Source organism: Poecilia mexicana, unplaced genomic scaffold (genome assembly GCF_051168715.1).
Source record: "Poecilia mexicana isolate PSO_F unplaced genomic scaffold, ASM5116871v1 scaffold_3, whole genome shotgun sequence".
Lineage (NCBI taxonomy): Eukaryota > Metazoa > Chordata > Actinopteri > Cyprinodontiformes > Poeciliidae > Poecilia > Poecilia mexicana.
In genome coordinates, this window is record NW_028263372.1 from 19,099,253 (window position 1) to 19,116,015 (window position 16,763).

A 16,763-nucleotide genomic window follows, 5' to 3' on the forward strand; every position below is an offset into this window, starting at 1 on the left:
TGTCTTTGGTTTTACATTGATTTATTGTTCTGGTTTAACATTTAGTTTTTCACAGAATTTTTTTTCTCTGAATGGTTATGTTATGACTTTACTGTTGTCATTTAAGTTGTGCATTCCTCTTCTAATCATAGCAGATTTCCTTTTCTATTTCCTTTTCTCTTTATTTTTTTGCATGTGTTGAGGTGAAGTTGTTTATTAATGGTCACACTTCCCTGAGTCAGCAGGTATTTCAATATATAGAGTTATCTTAATGTACCCTGCTAACTGCACCCCACTGTTTACTGTTTACTTGTTGATTTTTTTTTATTTTATTTTATTCATTTATTTTTTTTTGCCCAGTAGCATGTAATTACTTCGGGAGGCTTAAAGACTTCCTCATCTATTTTGAGAGAACAAACCTAATCTTAGTTTCTGGATTGGTGATAATGATTGTCTTCATAAGACCTTTTGAGCATTTATTTGCATAAAAATATAAGAGAAGATACGGGGATCTGATTGACAAAATATGTATTTAAGTGGTTTTTTGGGGTTCCCTAATTGTTGGGTTCTCGTGCAGATCTGAGTAATTGTAGATCTTATTTCTGTGCAAATTTGACTTCAGTAAATTTCTCTGGAAACAAAAGAAGGAAGTGAGAAATTAAAGAGCATCTTTTCTAAGATGTGGTTAAGTGGCCACCGCGGCAGAGTTGACATGGAGTTTTTCACTGCTGTAACCTGTGATGCTCGACGGCAATGCGAAGTATGCAAAGACTGAATAGGAGAGCCCAGCAATAAAAGGTGAAACGACATGGTGTTTGTCCTTCTGAGGCTACCGCTATCAATGCTAACGAGCCTTGGCAAGTTCTAACAATGCATGCAGCCTGCTCTGAAGAGCCATGCGTCATTATGCAGCCACAGGGAGAGCCGTCGGAAGGATGGAAGGTTCTGAATGAGTCTGCTCATGTAAAAAGTAAAAGATTAAGGCTGCTTCAGAGAAAGTGTTTCTGCAGTGAATGAGCTGGTGCAGCATGGTGAAGTTCACAGGAAGGGAGTGTCAGTTTAGATAGACAAACACAAGTCTATTTATAGGGGCGTGTTAGGTCAGATGAGACAGACATATATCTGAGGTCGGGCAGAGAAGGGCAGACGGGTCTAGAGAGTCATTAATTCTGATTATGTGTTTAACCCTGGGAATGGGCAAAAACAGTGCCTCCAAGACCATGACTTGGCTGACCTTTACAGAACACAGTAAACAAAAAAAGAGGTGCATTTTTCATTAATTGAACTCTGTCAGCCCGTCACATATTCCATCCCGCTGTCTGCTATTTACTCTGCGGAGATTCCCCCTCAAAACAGTGAGGCAAGTCAAACATGCCCTTTAATACATTGCTGAGATCAACAAACCACGTGACTGCCACCACTTCCTCTACAAAGCACCAGGGGACTTGCTATGATTAAAAACACCATATCAACCCAGACATGAAATTAAGTGAGAGTTGTTTTCTCCCTGCTAGACCTATAATAGCACCATCTCCTTTTTTTTTTTTTTTAGAAACAAACTTGTTAAAAGTTTTCTAAAATGGGAAGGGAAGTCAGAAAAAAGTTCCTGATTTTTAAATAACTTCATAAAATAACTCAGAGAACATGTTGGAAATTAAAGGACCTCTTTGAATACATTATATCCTGTGCTCTAAAGCAGTTCGTAACCGCTGAATATTTCATCAGATGCCGCAAAACTATGATTTTAGATGTGCTGATTTCATTCTTTGCATTCCATTTTATGCATAAGGCACTTTTTCCATATTAACCACTGGAGCAAAGGATTACTTCATTTTCAACTCCAAAGCCATTGTTTATCTTCCCTATATTCTTACACACTAACAGAAACAATATCCCACTCACATACAGCTGAATAAGCAGCTCCCACTAATTAAAATATCTCCTCCTGTCACCTGTCAAGCAAGGTATAATTTTCACCAATTTACTCAGTTTAGATTGTGCAATATATGAACCTTTAAACATTATCTTATTGGTGGAATTAATTCCCACAATGTTATGGAGGTAATGTGATCAGCCATCCGGCCAGACAAGGCTGACCGCTCCGTCAGTCTTAATGTTTGCCGCACAGGCTCTTCACAATCTCCTCTGTCATAACAGTCTGGGTTCCTCCTCCGGTTCCCTGCCTTCTTCTCTCAAAGAAAAGAGTAAAATAACGTCGAGGTAACAAAGGCTTAGAGCTGATGGATGTAAATGAATCTTCCATGGCGCGTTTGAGTGTTGGGAGGCTGTAATTTGCTTGTCAATACAAGGTGGTAGCATCACTCCGGCGGCTGACAGTCGGCGAGTGGCTGTCACCAGGCGCTGCTGTACCGCGGGGCAATTTCACTCAATGCTTTCCTGACAGATTGGCTCTGGTCCGCAACTCACAGGAGAGAAGGCGGGTAAACTATCCCAGCGCGACATGCCCCTCTTCATTAGTGCCCGCACAGAGCCAGGATGAGCCCGGGACCAGCAGGAAACAATAGCTCCACGCTCGCCTGTCCTTCATTGATTACAGCTGACATGCCTCACCTAAAAGAGGAAATTGTGCTTGGATTGTGCCCCACCAATCTGTCGGGACACCAACTATATTCAATTCAGCAAGGAGACAAGAAGGGGATTTTCCTAACTCTACAAAAGAATTTTCTGTCTGGGACAGCATTTAATTTGCTGTTTGTACACTATCCCTCGCATCAGTTACCAAGTGAAAAACTATTTACTCCGAGAGAATGTGAACTTAATGCATCAACCGCCGTCTTAACAGAACAAACAAACAGTGGGGACAACCTTCAACGCAGCTCTGTTTTGTATCACAGAAATCGGACATTTGAGTCCCAGCCATTTACAAGTTAAAAGTATCATTGGATTAAGCCAAACATCTGGGTTCCCTGTATGTAGTATCACTCTTGGACTAAATAAATAGAGAGAAAGCTTCTGCTATCACTCAGTCGGGCTCCAATTTTCTCTCTCTTGCTTTCTTAGCTCCTGTATTGCTTTTCCAGTTTCCAATCCGCAGCTCAAACTACCTCTAAGTGTTTTAGTTTGTGGATTTCTCTCTTGTCAATTACCATCACCCTTTTCTTTTTTCATTCTTCTGCGCTTCCTCTCCTGAATTGTCCAAGCTCGCCATATCCTCCTGCTTTACAGTACTTGAAATCGAGCTGCTTGAGATAAGACGTAGAGGAACATTTGCTGTGGCACCTCTCTTACAGGCCCATGATAAAGCTGAGCCCGTCCTCAGCCCCGTGCTGCCACCGTAAAGATGAAAAGCAGCCCATACGCTTAACAACAAACCGGGACCACATCTCGAGCAGACAGACACATCTGAAGGAGTACACGCAGGCTTAGACGACTGCAGCGATAAGAAAGAGTGTTGCACAGTCAGGGACAAACAGGAAGAAAGTGGGAGAGCAGCAAACCGCACATTATCTTTTGTTTGGATGTAAATGCCTGTGTGGTACAGATGTGGAGAAACGCTTCTATCATTAACAACTGAAGCACTTTTGACTTTGAGAGAGAGGAAGAGAGGAGGAGGAGGGAGGAAAAGAGGGGCATACTGTAGAGAGCAGCTGTTTCTGTGTTTATGAGCAAAGAAGTCGGGTCTTTGAAGGTAACCCAGAGCAGAGCAGCAGAGCTAGAGTGAGTGGAAGGTTGGCTAATAGGACAGCAAGGTGAGCAGCTGGATTGAGGCAGTGGTGAACAGAGGGACAGATGGACAGATAGAGTTGATAATGCAGTGAGCAGCAGTGAATGGGAGGGCTGGCTCCAGGGGCCACAGGCCTTGAAGTAACCACATTCATGAAACGATGTTGCGTGTGCGTGTGCGCGTGTGTCTGTATCGAAGAGAAACTTACAGAAAAAGTGTTTATACATATATAGTTGTAGGATAGAGAGACAGAGGAAGGCCAGGAGGAGGGAGGAGGATTGGAGTGGAGCAGGTTGGGCGCCAGCAGATGAAACAGATGTTGAGCCATACTGGAAAGCATCGGCACAGTGCACCAGGACGCCTTTCTCCACTCCCGACATCTGGGCCTAGCTTGGGTCAGCCTGCGTGGTCGCCCTGGGCAATGAGCCTGTACAAGCCTTGTGGCAAACGGAGCTGGCGCTGCGCTGCCTTTTAAATGGTTTGGTGCACTGAAGCACAGTTAATGCTCTCATATCCAGTCTAGTGCTCAGTGCCCAGGCTAAACAGAGGTGATTGAGACACTTACACGCAGACTGCCACACAAAGACGTTAGGATCTCTAAGAATGTGCTGCAAATAAATTGTGCTTAATCTACCTTAAGTAAAATATGCTTTTGAGTTTTGCATGTGCAACGTACGACTTTGTTGCCAACATGAAAGATGCAACTGCATTTTCTTTGTGCACTTCAGAGAAGCGATAGGAGATTTGCATTTCAATCTAAACCGTTATTTCAATGTGTTAGACAAAAATTGGTCATTGTCAATCACAAGCTATGTACCTAATATGTCTAACATCATCAGCAGAGTTCACAATCTGAGTTTAACATCGCAAGCAGATAACTGAACCTCTCCGTTTAACCTCTGCTGCCTCCAGAGGGCTTGTTTTTAATTATCCGAGGCTAACATGCTGACCTTGGGTGTGTTTGCACACACTTTAAATCTATGGCCCCTGAGATCTGCCACGTTCTGCAGGAAAATGGGCAATGACGGGGTCAAAATTGAGTCCCTAGGTCTTATGTTTGTTTACAATTTCTAAAGTGCTAAATTACCAAGACATAAAAAGAGGAGAAATGTATTGAAAGAAAAGTAACAGAGCACAGTCAGAACATTGATCTCAGTTCAAACATTAATAATATGAAACTTTTTCCGCCCCAATTGGAAGTAAATATCAAACGGGGTAACGATAAATCAAAGAACGTCAGCTAAGGGATGCAGGCATGTCTTCAGTCTTTAGAGATGCTTTGTCACATTTAACAAATGGTTTTGGTTGCAACTCAAGCTTGGTCCTCATATGATTTCTTACCTTGTGTGAGAAGTTCTGAAATAAACCATTTTATCTCTGACAAAAAAGCATTTGTTTTTCTTGATTGTATTTATTGTTCGTTGGATTTCAGAATATGCCTAATCACAAAGGGAGCCCGGGCCTCTCGCACAGTGACACTGACCTGCTAATCAAAGCCAGTTTCCTGACTGTGTGGTATTTGAGGCAAAGTCGAATTAAGCTCTCTTTCCGGGACAATAAAGTTCTTCCCACTCAAGGTCGGGTTATGCCCAGCATAAGGCCCGTTGGCAAACATCTGTCAAGCAGACATCTGCTAAGATTTCCACGTAGCCTGGAGTGACAGACACTGAATGAAAACACAAGGAAGTTTCTTTCCTTTTCCAGAAAAAAAAGATTCTTCACTTTTTGCCTCCCCTTGACACACAAAATTCCTCTATCGCCAAGTCTCGTCTGGATTGGGAAGAAATTGGGGTTAGGTCGACTTCTGTGTCTCCCATCCTGGACAAAAGGCTGTTTGTCAGAGAGGTGGAGGCAGCACTATCATTGTGGGAACATAATCAGGCTGTCATTTCCGCTGCCCATGTGCTGTTGTTATCCCTAGGTCCCCTCGAAGAATGGACCTTTTGTGCTTGAGTGGGAGTGATAAAGTTTCTCAGAAGAGCACATATGGGTTTATACCATGAGATATTTACATTGACTTCATGCTTTATATTGCTTCCCTCTTCATTCAAACCAGCAAAGGTGAGGACAGCAGGGGCAAGGTGGCCTTTTTTTTTTTTTTTCCCCGAACACCGTTTGCACAACTGCAGCAGATCAAAACACAAAATGAGATAAAGTTTATTAACTGGCACTGACGGAACAAGCTGAGCATTTTACCTCCTAGACTGAGGAGGACAAGCAAGGTGAGCCGGTTAAGGAACCCTGCCTGTTCAAAGTGAGATCTAAGGCAAGGATGTGAAGGAACACATTTTTTGAGACAGTAGCTCTTTGTGTCGAACTTGTGCCAGTTGCCCCAAGACACATCTCAAGTCCAATCATGACACGCATCACGTGATGGAAAGTCTAAGCACTGTCAAATTATACAACTCTCCGTGCAAAGAAAATTATGCATCCAGTCTTGTCGTGTTTTATTAAGGGGTTTTCTATTTTTGAATGGTTAATAATAAACACAAACACAACTTAACTGCAAGGCATTACATGGTGTAGTTACAGATTCCAGAGTCGAGTAATCATCCCAGCGATGTGCATGTAAGTCGAGTTTTCAGGGTCAAAACGTACTCCCAGCCGATGTTAGTAATGTAATTTTGATTATATTAGTCCTCTTTGTGCAGGTTCCAAATGCTTACAATGTGTCTAATATATTCTGTGATGGCAACAGCTGAAGGTGCTTGTGGGATGAGGGGGTTGGTCCCCGATGGCTGGGCAGAGACAAATCACAAGCCAGAAACTTCAATAGTGAGCTGCGTAGGTCTCTGTGCTAACACACTTGCATCCAAGCAGCAAACTTTTCTCTGTGATGAGTGGAAAATAGGGGCTCCAAGTGTTTTGAGTGAAAGCCATCTCTGTATGGTTTTTAAGACTGCTGTCTCTCTCTGGGTTCAGCCTTTGAAATACAGTTAAGACCTTTGAAGAGGGTTCAATGCCAGCCTCATGGAAAGGGAGGAAAGACGTAGAAGAAAGAGAAGTGGGGTGGAGGGATGAAGGCAGACACAGAGGCAGAGAGGGAGAGGAAAAGAGAGAATATAAAACTTTGAATGTATGCTGGATTTGGATGTGAACGCCTTGCTGGTTTCTCCCACCTCCCTACAGCAACTGTACGCCGCCCAGCTTGCCAGCATGCAGGTGTCTCCTGGAGCCAAGATGCCTCCTCTACCACAGCCCCTCAACACCAGTGGGCCCATCTCTCCATCATCTCTGAAGAATGACAAAAGTTCTTCAAGCCCCATCACTCAAGTAAAGGTACAGCCCGCAGTTTCTTTTAACCAACTCACCAACCAGACCAGGCCTCATGCGATACTTGAGATAGCCTGACCCAGATGTTGTTGTCTTAATAAACTAGCTGCTACAATAGTCAGCAACTCGAACATTAAAACCAACTGGTTGCAGGCCGGGCCGCCGTGGGGCCATCAATCTGAGGAGCTTTAACAAGGCTCCCTCTCTTACAACCAGAACTTTGTGGATGTGGTTGCTATAGTGGTGGCAACTCCAAGTCAGTAATTTTTGGAACACATGTTATTCCACAAAGTCAGGTCCTTTTTTTTAAGCTAAGATGGAATAAACCCATTACACCAGCGCGTAACAACCGTAGACAAAAGCACAGCAACAAGTGAGATCAGCAACCTTTATGTTTTTCTTATCCCTGCAAATAAGCCAAACGCAGGATGTGTGTTCTGCTTCTGTATGGTATGACTTGACTCAGCCTTCATGCAAAGAAAAGGACACATTCATCATTCTTGCTCACTAAGACCATAATCAGAAACATATGCCCATTTGAAGTAGTTTAGCTTAATAATATCACAATGGAGGAGCACCATAAATCATGGTGGGAAACCACTTGAGCTTTTCTTTCATTTTGCACTAAAAGACACACACACGGACACATACCCATTCAGGTCCCCTCCCTTCTTGGTTTTCCATTTAACTTTATTCAGCTGTAATTTGTTTAATTCTCACTTCATCAGACCAGATTGATGTTTATACGTCCAGTTTTAACACGACCACATTAACGTTTCAATTCGAGGAGCATAGAGTTAGGGTTTCCACTTTAAAATGAATTAAAATAATTATTAAACATGTTTTGGCATCCTTCCTTCTCTCTCCACACTCCAGTGGAATCACATTGCCTTCAGTTTTGTTTGTATGTTTTCAGCTTCGCTGCTTTGCAAACTGTTTCTGGCACTGTAATAACACGGCCCCGGGACACTGTGCTTCAACCATATGTTTTCCCAAGTAGACACTTGGGCTCTTAAAAGAAACAGAACATGACGACTTAAGTCTTCATTTGAATTCATACTGTGCTGCGAATGAAGAAATGTTTATACTGCGCAATCCACCGGTACATTGCGATTCTGGACTGAAATCAGGAAATCACCCATCAATTGTTTAATGGAATTCAAAATTTAGTGGTAAAATTAGTGGTAAAATGAACTTGTCCTTATTTACCCTTATTGGTGCCAATTTCAGTTGATTCAACCTTATTAATTATTGCTCTGATTGTACATATGGACAGGTTTGGGCAAGTAGTCTTGTCTTTCCCATATTAAAGGGTGGCTAAAAGAAACAGACCTCTATGTTATCTTGTATTTATACTCCTTGGAAACATCAAGTAAAGGATTACTAATTAACATTTCCTCAATAGCAATCAACTTGCAGAACTAACATGCATTAATCAAATTTCTTCAGTTACATTTGTTTAGTAGGAGGTGTAATGAGTGGTAAAAAAGTGAGTTACTGTGATTTTCATGCGTGAAATAAGTTCATAGATGTTTAAACTTATTTGCTAAGGATGGTATTAAAGGTGCAGCATGTAGCTTTTATAAAAAAAAAAAGATTTTAACATATTGGTTATAACTGTCACTATGTTGTGACAGAATGTAAAGAGACGCATAATCTGTGGGAAAAAAATCAATCTCCTCCCTGAACAATTATTGCCGTCTAAAGAAATGCACTGCAGTTACATGCTGCAGCTTTAAATGTGGAGGATTCTGTACCAGGCTTATTCTTGCTTGAGGTCAATGTGCCTAATATCCTGTTGTATGATTAAATAAGTCAAGCTAGTAACCAACATATAATGTATTTTATAAATAAGTTATAAAGGCTTGGCTCCCCTTGGTAAATGACTTTCACTTGGTTCAAATTTTCAACATGGAAAGTCCTGCTCTTCATATTGCATTTGTAACAGGTCTAAAAAGCCACAACCAGTCAAGCAGCACAAAACAAATACATCCTCCTTTAACTTCAGCTAAAAGCCAGATTGCACTTTATATTTTTTTTAGAACCGGACATATCAAAGCGTACGATAAAAACCAAGTATGCACAAATGAGGAATGAAATTAGAAAACAAGTTAATGAAGTAGATAATGTAAGTCGACATCTGATGAATGGAACAGCTGTCTTTGATCATTGGCACCGCTGTTATCTGGTCATTATTTATTCTTCGAACCAGAGTGCAGACACAGAGAGCGGGGAGGAGGAGAGGCAGAACAGATGAAGATGTACAGAGAGACAGAATCTGCTTTAATTAGCGTGAACAAAGGCGCCGGACGACTGCGAGGAAGATCGCAGAGGAGAAAAAGAGGAGAGGAAAGGGATGAGGGAAGAAACACAAAAAGAAGGGGGCATCAGGAAGGAGCTGTTGGTCAGGATAGAGGTTCTGTAATTAACAAGAAACAGAGGAGAAGAAGCATGCAGTCTGGGAATCCAGAGCTCCTCCAAGAAGGGGAGGGAGGAGCCCATTCACATCTGTCTTCTTTCATGCTCCTATCTCTGCTGCCGTAGGAGGAGGGAACGCAGCCCCTCAACCTGTCTGCTCGGCCAAAGACGACAGAAATGGTCAAATCTCCGACATCCCCAACATCAAACCTGTTCCCAGGCAGTAAAAGCAGCCCTAACAGTCTCATTGGCAAAGGCGGGATCCCCAGCCCGCTTGGAGGAGGCCTCGGCCGGGGTTTGTCTTTCAAAATCACTCCACAGTTGCTCACGTTCAATTGCTGAAACGGCTGTTTTTACGATGCAGTGAACTAATTGTTCTGTCTCTCGGCGTAGACATTCTGTCCACACTAAACTCCACCGCGTTGTTCGGGGACCAGGACACAGTGATGAAGGCGATCCAGGAGGCTCGGAAGATGAGGGAGCAGATTCAGAGGGAGCAGCTGCAACATCACCAGCAGGGCATAGACGCGAAGCTGTCTGCCCTCAGTTCAGTGGGCCTCAACCACTGTAGAGTTGATAAGGTCAGAATCAACGTCATGTGGTCCATTTTGTCCCTGGTTTAGGCCTTATCCACAACATTTTCCATTATATAGCAAGAAATAAGGAGCTGTGTCTGGCAAAAAAATAAGTGGGGAAAAAAAAAGAAACTACTGAAGAAACTGGAACATTTTTAGACAGCAGTAATTCTTAAGTCTAATCATTTTCTTTAATCAACATCCAGGATGGTCGTATTGATAAGAGCTGGCAGAGACTGGTTGCACATGTGTATTTACTCAAATTAGCATGAATGTGTTACTGTGTGCATGCTCAGAGGCTTCTGCGTTGTTGATGTTGGTGTGAGGGCCGTGACAGGCCATGGCAGTGCCCGGTGTGGGTTAAGAAAACTCTGAAGTCTTTGCCCAATTAAAGCCGACTTGCAGCCCTCTCTGTCCCCTGACACGGGATGGGGCTGCTTTGTACCAGGAGCACACACTCCCAGGGATTCCCTTTAAAAATATCTTCAATCGATGAGTCAATCAAGGAAAGAAAAAAGCTGTCCTCTTCTCTTCAGCTTGATGCCATGTTGCCAGTTGGCTGTGAGGAGCAGGCAGAAACTGGGAGCGATGCTCATTAATATTTCAGCACCTGACACTTTCAACCAACACCCTCAACTAGGTCAATGTATATGTAAAAAAGTCTATGAATATCTATTTTGATTTTCTCCTAATTTCGTGTTTGGAAGAAATCACTGCCTCTGCAGGTGGCAATCAGCTATGTCCTTACTGAAGTGCAGCAGATGAATTGAAACGACAGGGATGAACCCTCTCTCTGGTGTTTACTCCCTGACCACAAGAAGGAGTTTACAATAAGAAATCAATCCATGAACTCACTTTGACTCAAAGAAACAGCTTTATCAATTTGGATTAAATTTGGTTATCCAAGCAAACTATTGCAAAAAATGGCTTCCTATTTTTTTTTTTTTTTTTTTTGAACAGGGATGTCTTTAACAGAAAGCCTTTCATGCAAGTCCTCTTTTTCCAGATTCAGCTGCAGGAGTTGGTACAGCTGCCTTTCTTTCTCACAATAAAGGTGTGCCTGTGGTAAAAAAAAAAAAAAAAAGCAGTAAAATCTGCCATGACATGACAGCATTAACTAAACAATGTCTTTTTTTCACAAGCAACACACTGACAAGTTCATTGTCCTTAGTAAGCAGAGCTTAACAGCCTTTACAAAAACAAGAACTTCCCATTTATACTTCTTAGAGACTTCTCAGGCGTTTTATCTGAATTCTTGACTGAACCTGTTCTAAAGACAATGTTAAAATAGTTGTTGGAAGAATTGCTGTGTGTTTTGGTGTGTATGTGTTTGCGGAACATTTAAATGAAATACCTATAGCACAAAAGAAATCTGCAGATAATTAGCAACTTTGAAACCATTTTGATGTTTCAAACATTTTTTTTTTTTCTTTGCCAAGATCTACTTAAGACAAAGCAGCAGAGGTAACGTTTATGCACTTAAATTCATAAAAAGAAACAGGGTAGCTGTCATGCCACAGAGTTTTACTCAGGTTCTGTAGTATTGTGTGCAGTCTGAAAGGTGGTGGGTCCAATGACTTTTGAATTCTTTGCTGTAACGAAGGTTGTTTTTAACCACTAATTCATCTCCATCATCTCAAACAAATCTGCCAATTATTCTCTCACCGAGGACATTAACAAAGACCATTCTCTTTTTTCAGACCATTCTCTTTACACCTGAGAAATGGCTGTTAAAAACAACCATGCACATTTTAGCAAATTGTTTTTACCATGTCAGGATGTCTAGTTGTGTCGAACTTTGCTTCACGGGTGCAAAAGTTTATTTTTTTCACCAACACATTATTTGTTGTGGACAAGCAGCTACCCCATACCCAAACTCGTGAAAAACTTTCTTCATTGTCCACATCTTAGCAAGGCATTGCCATACATTAGTTCAAATGATGCGGTTTCTGCCAGGACAGTCTTGTGGAGATAAGCTCTATTAAGTCAGCTAAAAGAATTGCCCCCATAATCTTCATCCTTTGGCCGCAAATAAAGGACGGCGAGTTATAATTCAGCTCTTAAATGAGAGCGGCGAGAGAGTCTTTTGCTGATGCAACAAGCCAACAGAAAGGCTCAGATGGTTCAGATAAAAGCTTTCACTTTAGTCAGTTTCAGAATATTAATATTTTAAGGAAGCTCCTCACCTGACATAAATATGGTGTGGTCTTTAATAGCTCCCCTTTCAGTCTCTTGTTTGGAAGTTTATCATAGTGAGAGCTTACATGAAGAAGATTCTGGAAGGTAACATAAATGGGATTAAGGAGAGGTTAAGATCATTCAGTGTGGCTGTTAGAGGGGGATATTAAATATTGATTTATCCCGCTGTAATGACCAGGCAGAGGAGTGGGTCTAAGTGCTGCTTACAGATAGATCAATTCATCTTTTTCATACAAAGTGTATTTGAAGAGTACAATGCGTTCCTCCCCGGCCTTCATCTCGTCTTCCCTCTCTCTCTTGCCTCTGACCTAGGAGAACGTGGGGTAGATCGGACTTTGTTCAGCAGTATATAAGCCTTTAACCTGAGGACATGTAAAATATTCATGCATTACAAGAGCGGGTTTACTTGGTTGTCTTTTTATTTGTCTGTTTTTACTATACCCCATCAGTACAATAAAACCTTTTACAACCCTTCTGCAATTTACCTTTTTGAAATATTTATCTAAAGGTATTATTGTCTGCAGAGGGCAATTACTTTGTTCCATTATTTACAATCTCTTCCTCACCCGCTGGAAGCTTTTACCTAGAATGCACCAGCAGATCTGCAGTCACACACAGCCAATGCAAGGCCATCTGTAATGAACTGAATTGTTTCCTTGTATGCTGGACAAACATTGAATATCTGTGTGGCCAAATTTTCATTACAACATTCAGAGCCTCTAGGAATGTTTAGTAAAAAACACACAGATTGTTCAGCAACCCTCACTTAAAAATTCAGACTTATGTTTCAGGAAAATACAAGTAGCTTGAGTTGTCCTGTTGTTATGAAATAGTAAAAAGCCACATATTCAATCTTATAATTATTTTTGGATAACTAGAAAAAAAAAACATAAACTCATGAGACATGTGATTTGAAGCAAATAAAGTTTTAGCATCCATAAAAAAATTCTAGTCATTTGTGACTGAGCGAAAAAAAACAACTTTTATTCAATATTTTAATCTCCTAGACACCATCCTTTATTTTGATCTACATCTACATTATTAGTGATCAAGTGTATAATATGGCAGAATTGGAAAAAAAAAAAAAAAAAAAAAACAGAAAACAGTAACATTGCCAAAAAAAGCTCACCCTTGTGGTCAGTGTTGTGACAGAACTCTTATTTTTCTGGTAAAACTTCGTTTTGACTGTGACGCATCAATTTCTCTGACACTAAAACGAATAAAACACAGAATGTGTGACGTCCATTAGCTAGCTAGTCTGAGGTAAATTGTATTCTTCTGCTGACAAGTCCCTAACTGGAATCAAAAGGGGAAAGGTCAGTGTATTAACCTATTGAGCTGCCCTTTCTGCCCTACAGCACCAGCTCTCCTCAGTATTGATGACTACAATTGTCCATTTTTTGTATCCCAAAGCTCAGCCTGTAAATATTCAAGTGGAGATTACACCTGTGCTTCACAGAATCCACACTCCTAACCTATTGGTTGTAGTTGCTGCACTGTTCCCCCCTGTGTGTGTGTGTGTGCGCGTGTGTGCGTGTGTGTGTGTGTGTGTGTGTGTGTGTGTGTGTGTGCGTGTACGCGCGCATGTGTTTGTATATGCGTGTGCATATAACCACATGTAAGTGTTTGTATGCATGTGATGCCAGGGCTCTATTCAGGCAAAGCCCTCACAAAGACTTTGAATATAATCTTGTCTGCTTTGCAGCCCTGGAAGCAATTTTCTGCTCCTTTTCGACTGCTGTCTTGGAAATTGCAAACCAAGGCATTTTGGCTGCAGTGTAAATCCTTGGCATACAAGGGTTTGCCCATCCAAATTAGATTATGCTCAGCTCGCAGGCACTGGCTGCAGCCAGCAATTGCTATTGTGAAGATTGCTTACATTAATGCTTTGTCCAATTGTTCGCCTTTTGCCAAAAGAATAAAAAATAATGCAAAAGTGTGTCTGCGCAGATGTGGGACTGTCCTGAGTCGAGCCTTTTGCTTCCGTCGAAAGCATGGAGGCTGCATCTTTGTGGGTTGATTTGGCAGTATTTTCCCAGCCTCCTTTTAACAAGATGAATTTCTTGCTCTCTACAGTCGCTCAGAAATGCTACTGACTCAAGTGGGTGAAGGCTATGATGCTCCTCACCAAAAGGTGCTCACGAGAAAGAATGAGGCAAAGAATGTACTACAGAAAACTATTTGCAGTCTGTGGTGTTGCTGAAGTTATGCTGGAATCACCATAGAATCTTCTCGGGGCTTTGTCAGTGTGTGAAAGTGTTAGTGCAGCAGTGTGTAATATCCCGCTGTTAGTTACTCATAGGGTTTAAAAAAGGGTAAAGCCTGAGGTCCATCTAATATTAAGTGCATCTGTTGTGCACGAATTGAGGATTGAGAAATTGTCACAGCAATGAGATTGACAAATAACACATTTTAATTCATAGTTTATGTCAATTTATTTAGAGGAAATCACGACTTTGTTTGATCTCATTAAATGATCAACATTTCCTCAAAAAGGAGCCTGTGTTCCCCTTGAAAGAAATGAGGTGATGCCCTGACTAAGCAAACGGAACCAGAATAGTTTTCTGTTTTCGCTCTGTGATACGTTAGAACAGATGCCAGCCTTTTGTGGCCGCTACTGTTGATTCTGTCACTGCCTGCATTAGCCTCAGCAAACGGACAGCTCTGGGTAGAAAAAGAGCAAAAGCCCCCATGAAAGGACCTGCGGGTTTACCGCATGCCTGGATGTACTTAAGATTTAAATTGCTCTAAACTACTGGAAAGCTGCAGACTTATAAATAACATGGTTACAATAAAAATATAAACCAGATGAGGAGGCGAACTGCGAGAAACTGTTACCATGGCGAGGTGCCGTCTTTGTTTCCGGCGGGACCGGGACGGATTGTGAAGGGCTTTAGCCTCCAACCCTCAGTCTTCTGTCAAGAGGTTTAGAACACAGTGGTGACTGACGCCCACTGCACTGTGGTCTGAACTGTTGCCTTCAATGTACCACATGCCAGGTGTGTAATATAACAAGTGCCAGAAATGGACATTATCAGATATAAGTTGCAATTTATGGTTTTGCAGCTGTTAGAAACTCCTAAAATGAAAGCCTAAACACTAGTCGATCATCCGCTTTCCAGAGTGACAGAGAAAAGAAGACAAGCATGAAGAAGAATCTCAATGTGGAGCAGTAACTCTTGTCAGATATGAAGTAGGTGTCAATATTCCATTAATTCACTTAAGATTTTTTTTTTTTAATGAAAGAAAAGAAAATGCAGCAAGATGAATGTTTTGTCGTAAACTTACAGTCCTGCGAAAATAACTTACCCTAACAAGCAAGATACTGGGAAGAAACGGTATTGGTGGATATTTCCAAGGATGAAAATGCTGCTGACCAAAAAGAACATCATTCCATCAGTCAAACACGTTGGTGGTAAAATGGTTGCACCATTTTGTCTCTTCACAAAATTCCTGAAAGTGAATGTCTGTCCTTCAGGTCAGGCACACCTAGATTGCGCCGCAGGACAGTGTTCGACAGAACACCAACAAGTTCAACTCCGAACGACTAAAAAAACAAAATAAAGTTGGAGTTACTTAGTCAGAGTCTGGATTTAAATCTGATTGTAGTGCTGTGGTGTGAGCCTAAGCAGCTGTCCACACTCATAAACCCTCCAATAAGCCTTAAATATAACAATTCCTCAAAAGAAGGGTGGGTCACATTTTCTTCATGAAGACCTAAAAGACTCATGCCAGTTACTGTAAATACTTGATAGAAGTTTTAGCTGCAGAGGGGCTAATTATTATTTCACTGGCTGCTTTGGATAGTTAGTTTAAATGTTATTTTTTTCTTTTTCCCCTGTTATTCATTTGGTTAATTTTTTATGTGTTAAATGAAACCGTCGTTTGAAAACGGCATTATGAGTTTACTCATACTATCTATGTCTGTCTCCTATAAAGCATCGATGTGTGTATGTGAGTGTATTTAATAATTATTTTGCATAAAATCTATTTTAGTTTTAAAACACTTGAAATAAATTATCTCGGACCCTGCTGCTCTATCTGTTGGATACAGTTAAGTATCTGTCCCCCTTTGCTTAGTTTTTAAACGAGTGCTTAGTTAAGAGTTTAATTGACACAATTGCAGAGAAACTTTCAACGTATGCGTTTCATCAGGTATTTTTAAGATGTTGCGGGAGAAATTGTACGTATGAAGAAAGGATCAACATGAAAAGAACAAACTCTCCCCCGGTCTTCACAGCATCCACCTGACTGCTCAGTGTAGATATTTTTTTTCAGATCTATTTGAACAATCTCAGGCCTATTGCTCTCCCATAGCCTCAGGTTATTTACAGACGTGAGAGAAAAGGAGTGTCATGATTGGCAGTGCTTTGCCGAAATCCAGGGCAAGAGGAGTTACAATACACAGGGCCGTCCGCCACCCGCCTCTGCCCAGAAAACGCCCTGTGGGCAGAGCAGAGGGCCTCGAGCGCATGTTCTGTGGCCAGCCAGATTAAAGCTTTTCTTCGCAACATTGACAAGAGCCCTTTTGGGTTCCCTCGCCCAAGAAGTTCCACAGATTCGGCTATCTATTCCTCTTTCTACTTCTCTCCCTTCCTCTGTGACTCACAGCCTCTCTGGCTCTCCTCACCGAC

General features: G+C 41.6%; 1 protein-coding gene across 2 annotated transcripts in view; it reads left to right on the forward strand.

Moving 5' to 3' along the window:
* Positions 1 to 16,763, forward strand: part of sox6 (SRY-box transcription factor 6) — a 140,233-nt gene that overhangs the window by 105,926 nt on the left and 17,544 nt on the right. For both annotated transcript variants that reach the window (XM_088004270.1, XM_014993554.2), the window contains 3 exons: positions 6,794 to 6,943; positions 9,482 to 9,650; positions 9,749 to 9,936. In XM_088004270.1, the coding sequence (XP_087860396.1) occupies positions 6,794 to 6,943; positions 9,482 to 9,650; positions 9,749 to 9,936 (507 nt within the window). The remainder of the gene's footprint in view (positions 1 to 6,793; positions 6,944 to 9,481; positions 9,651 to 9,748; positions 9,937 to 16,763) is intronic.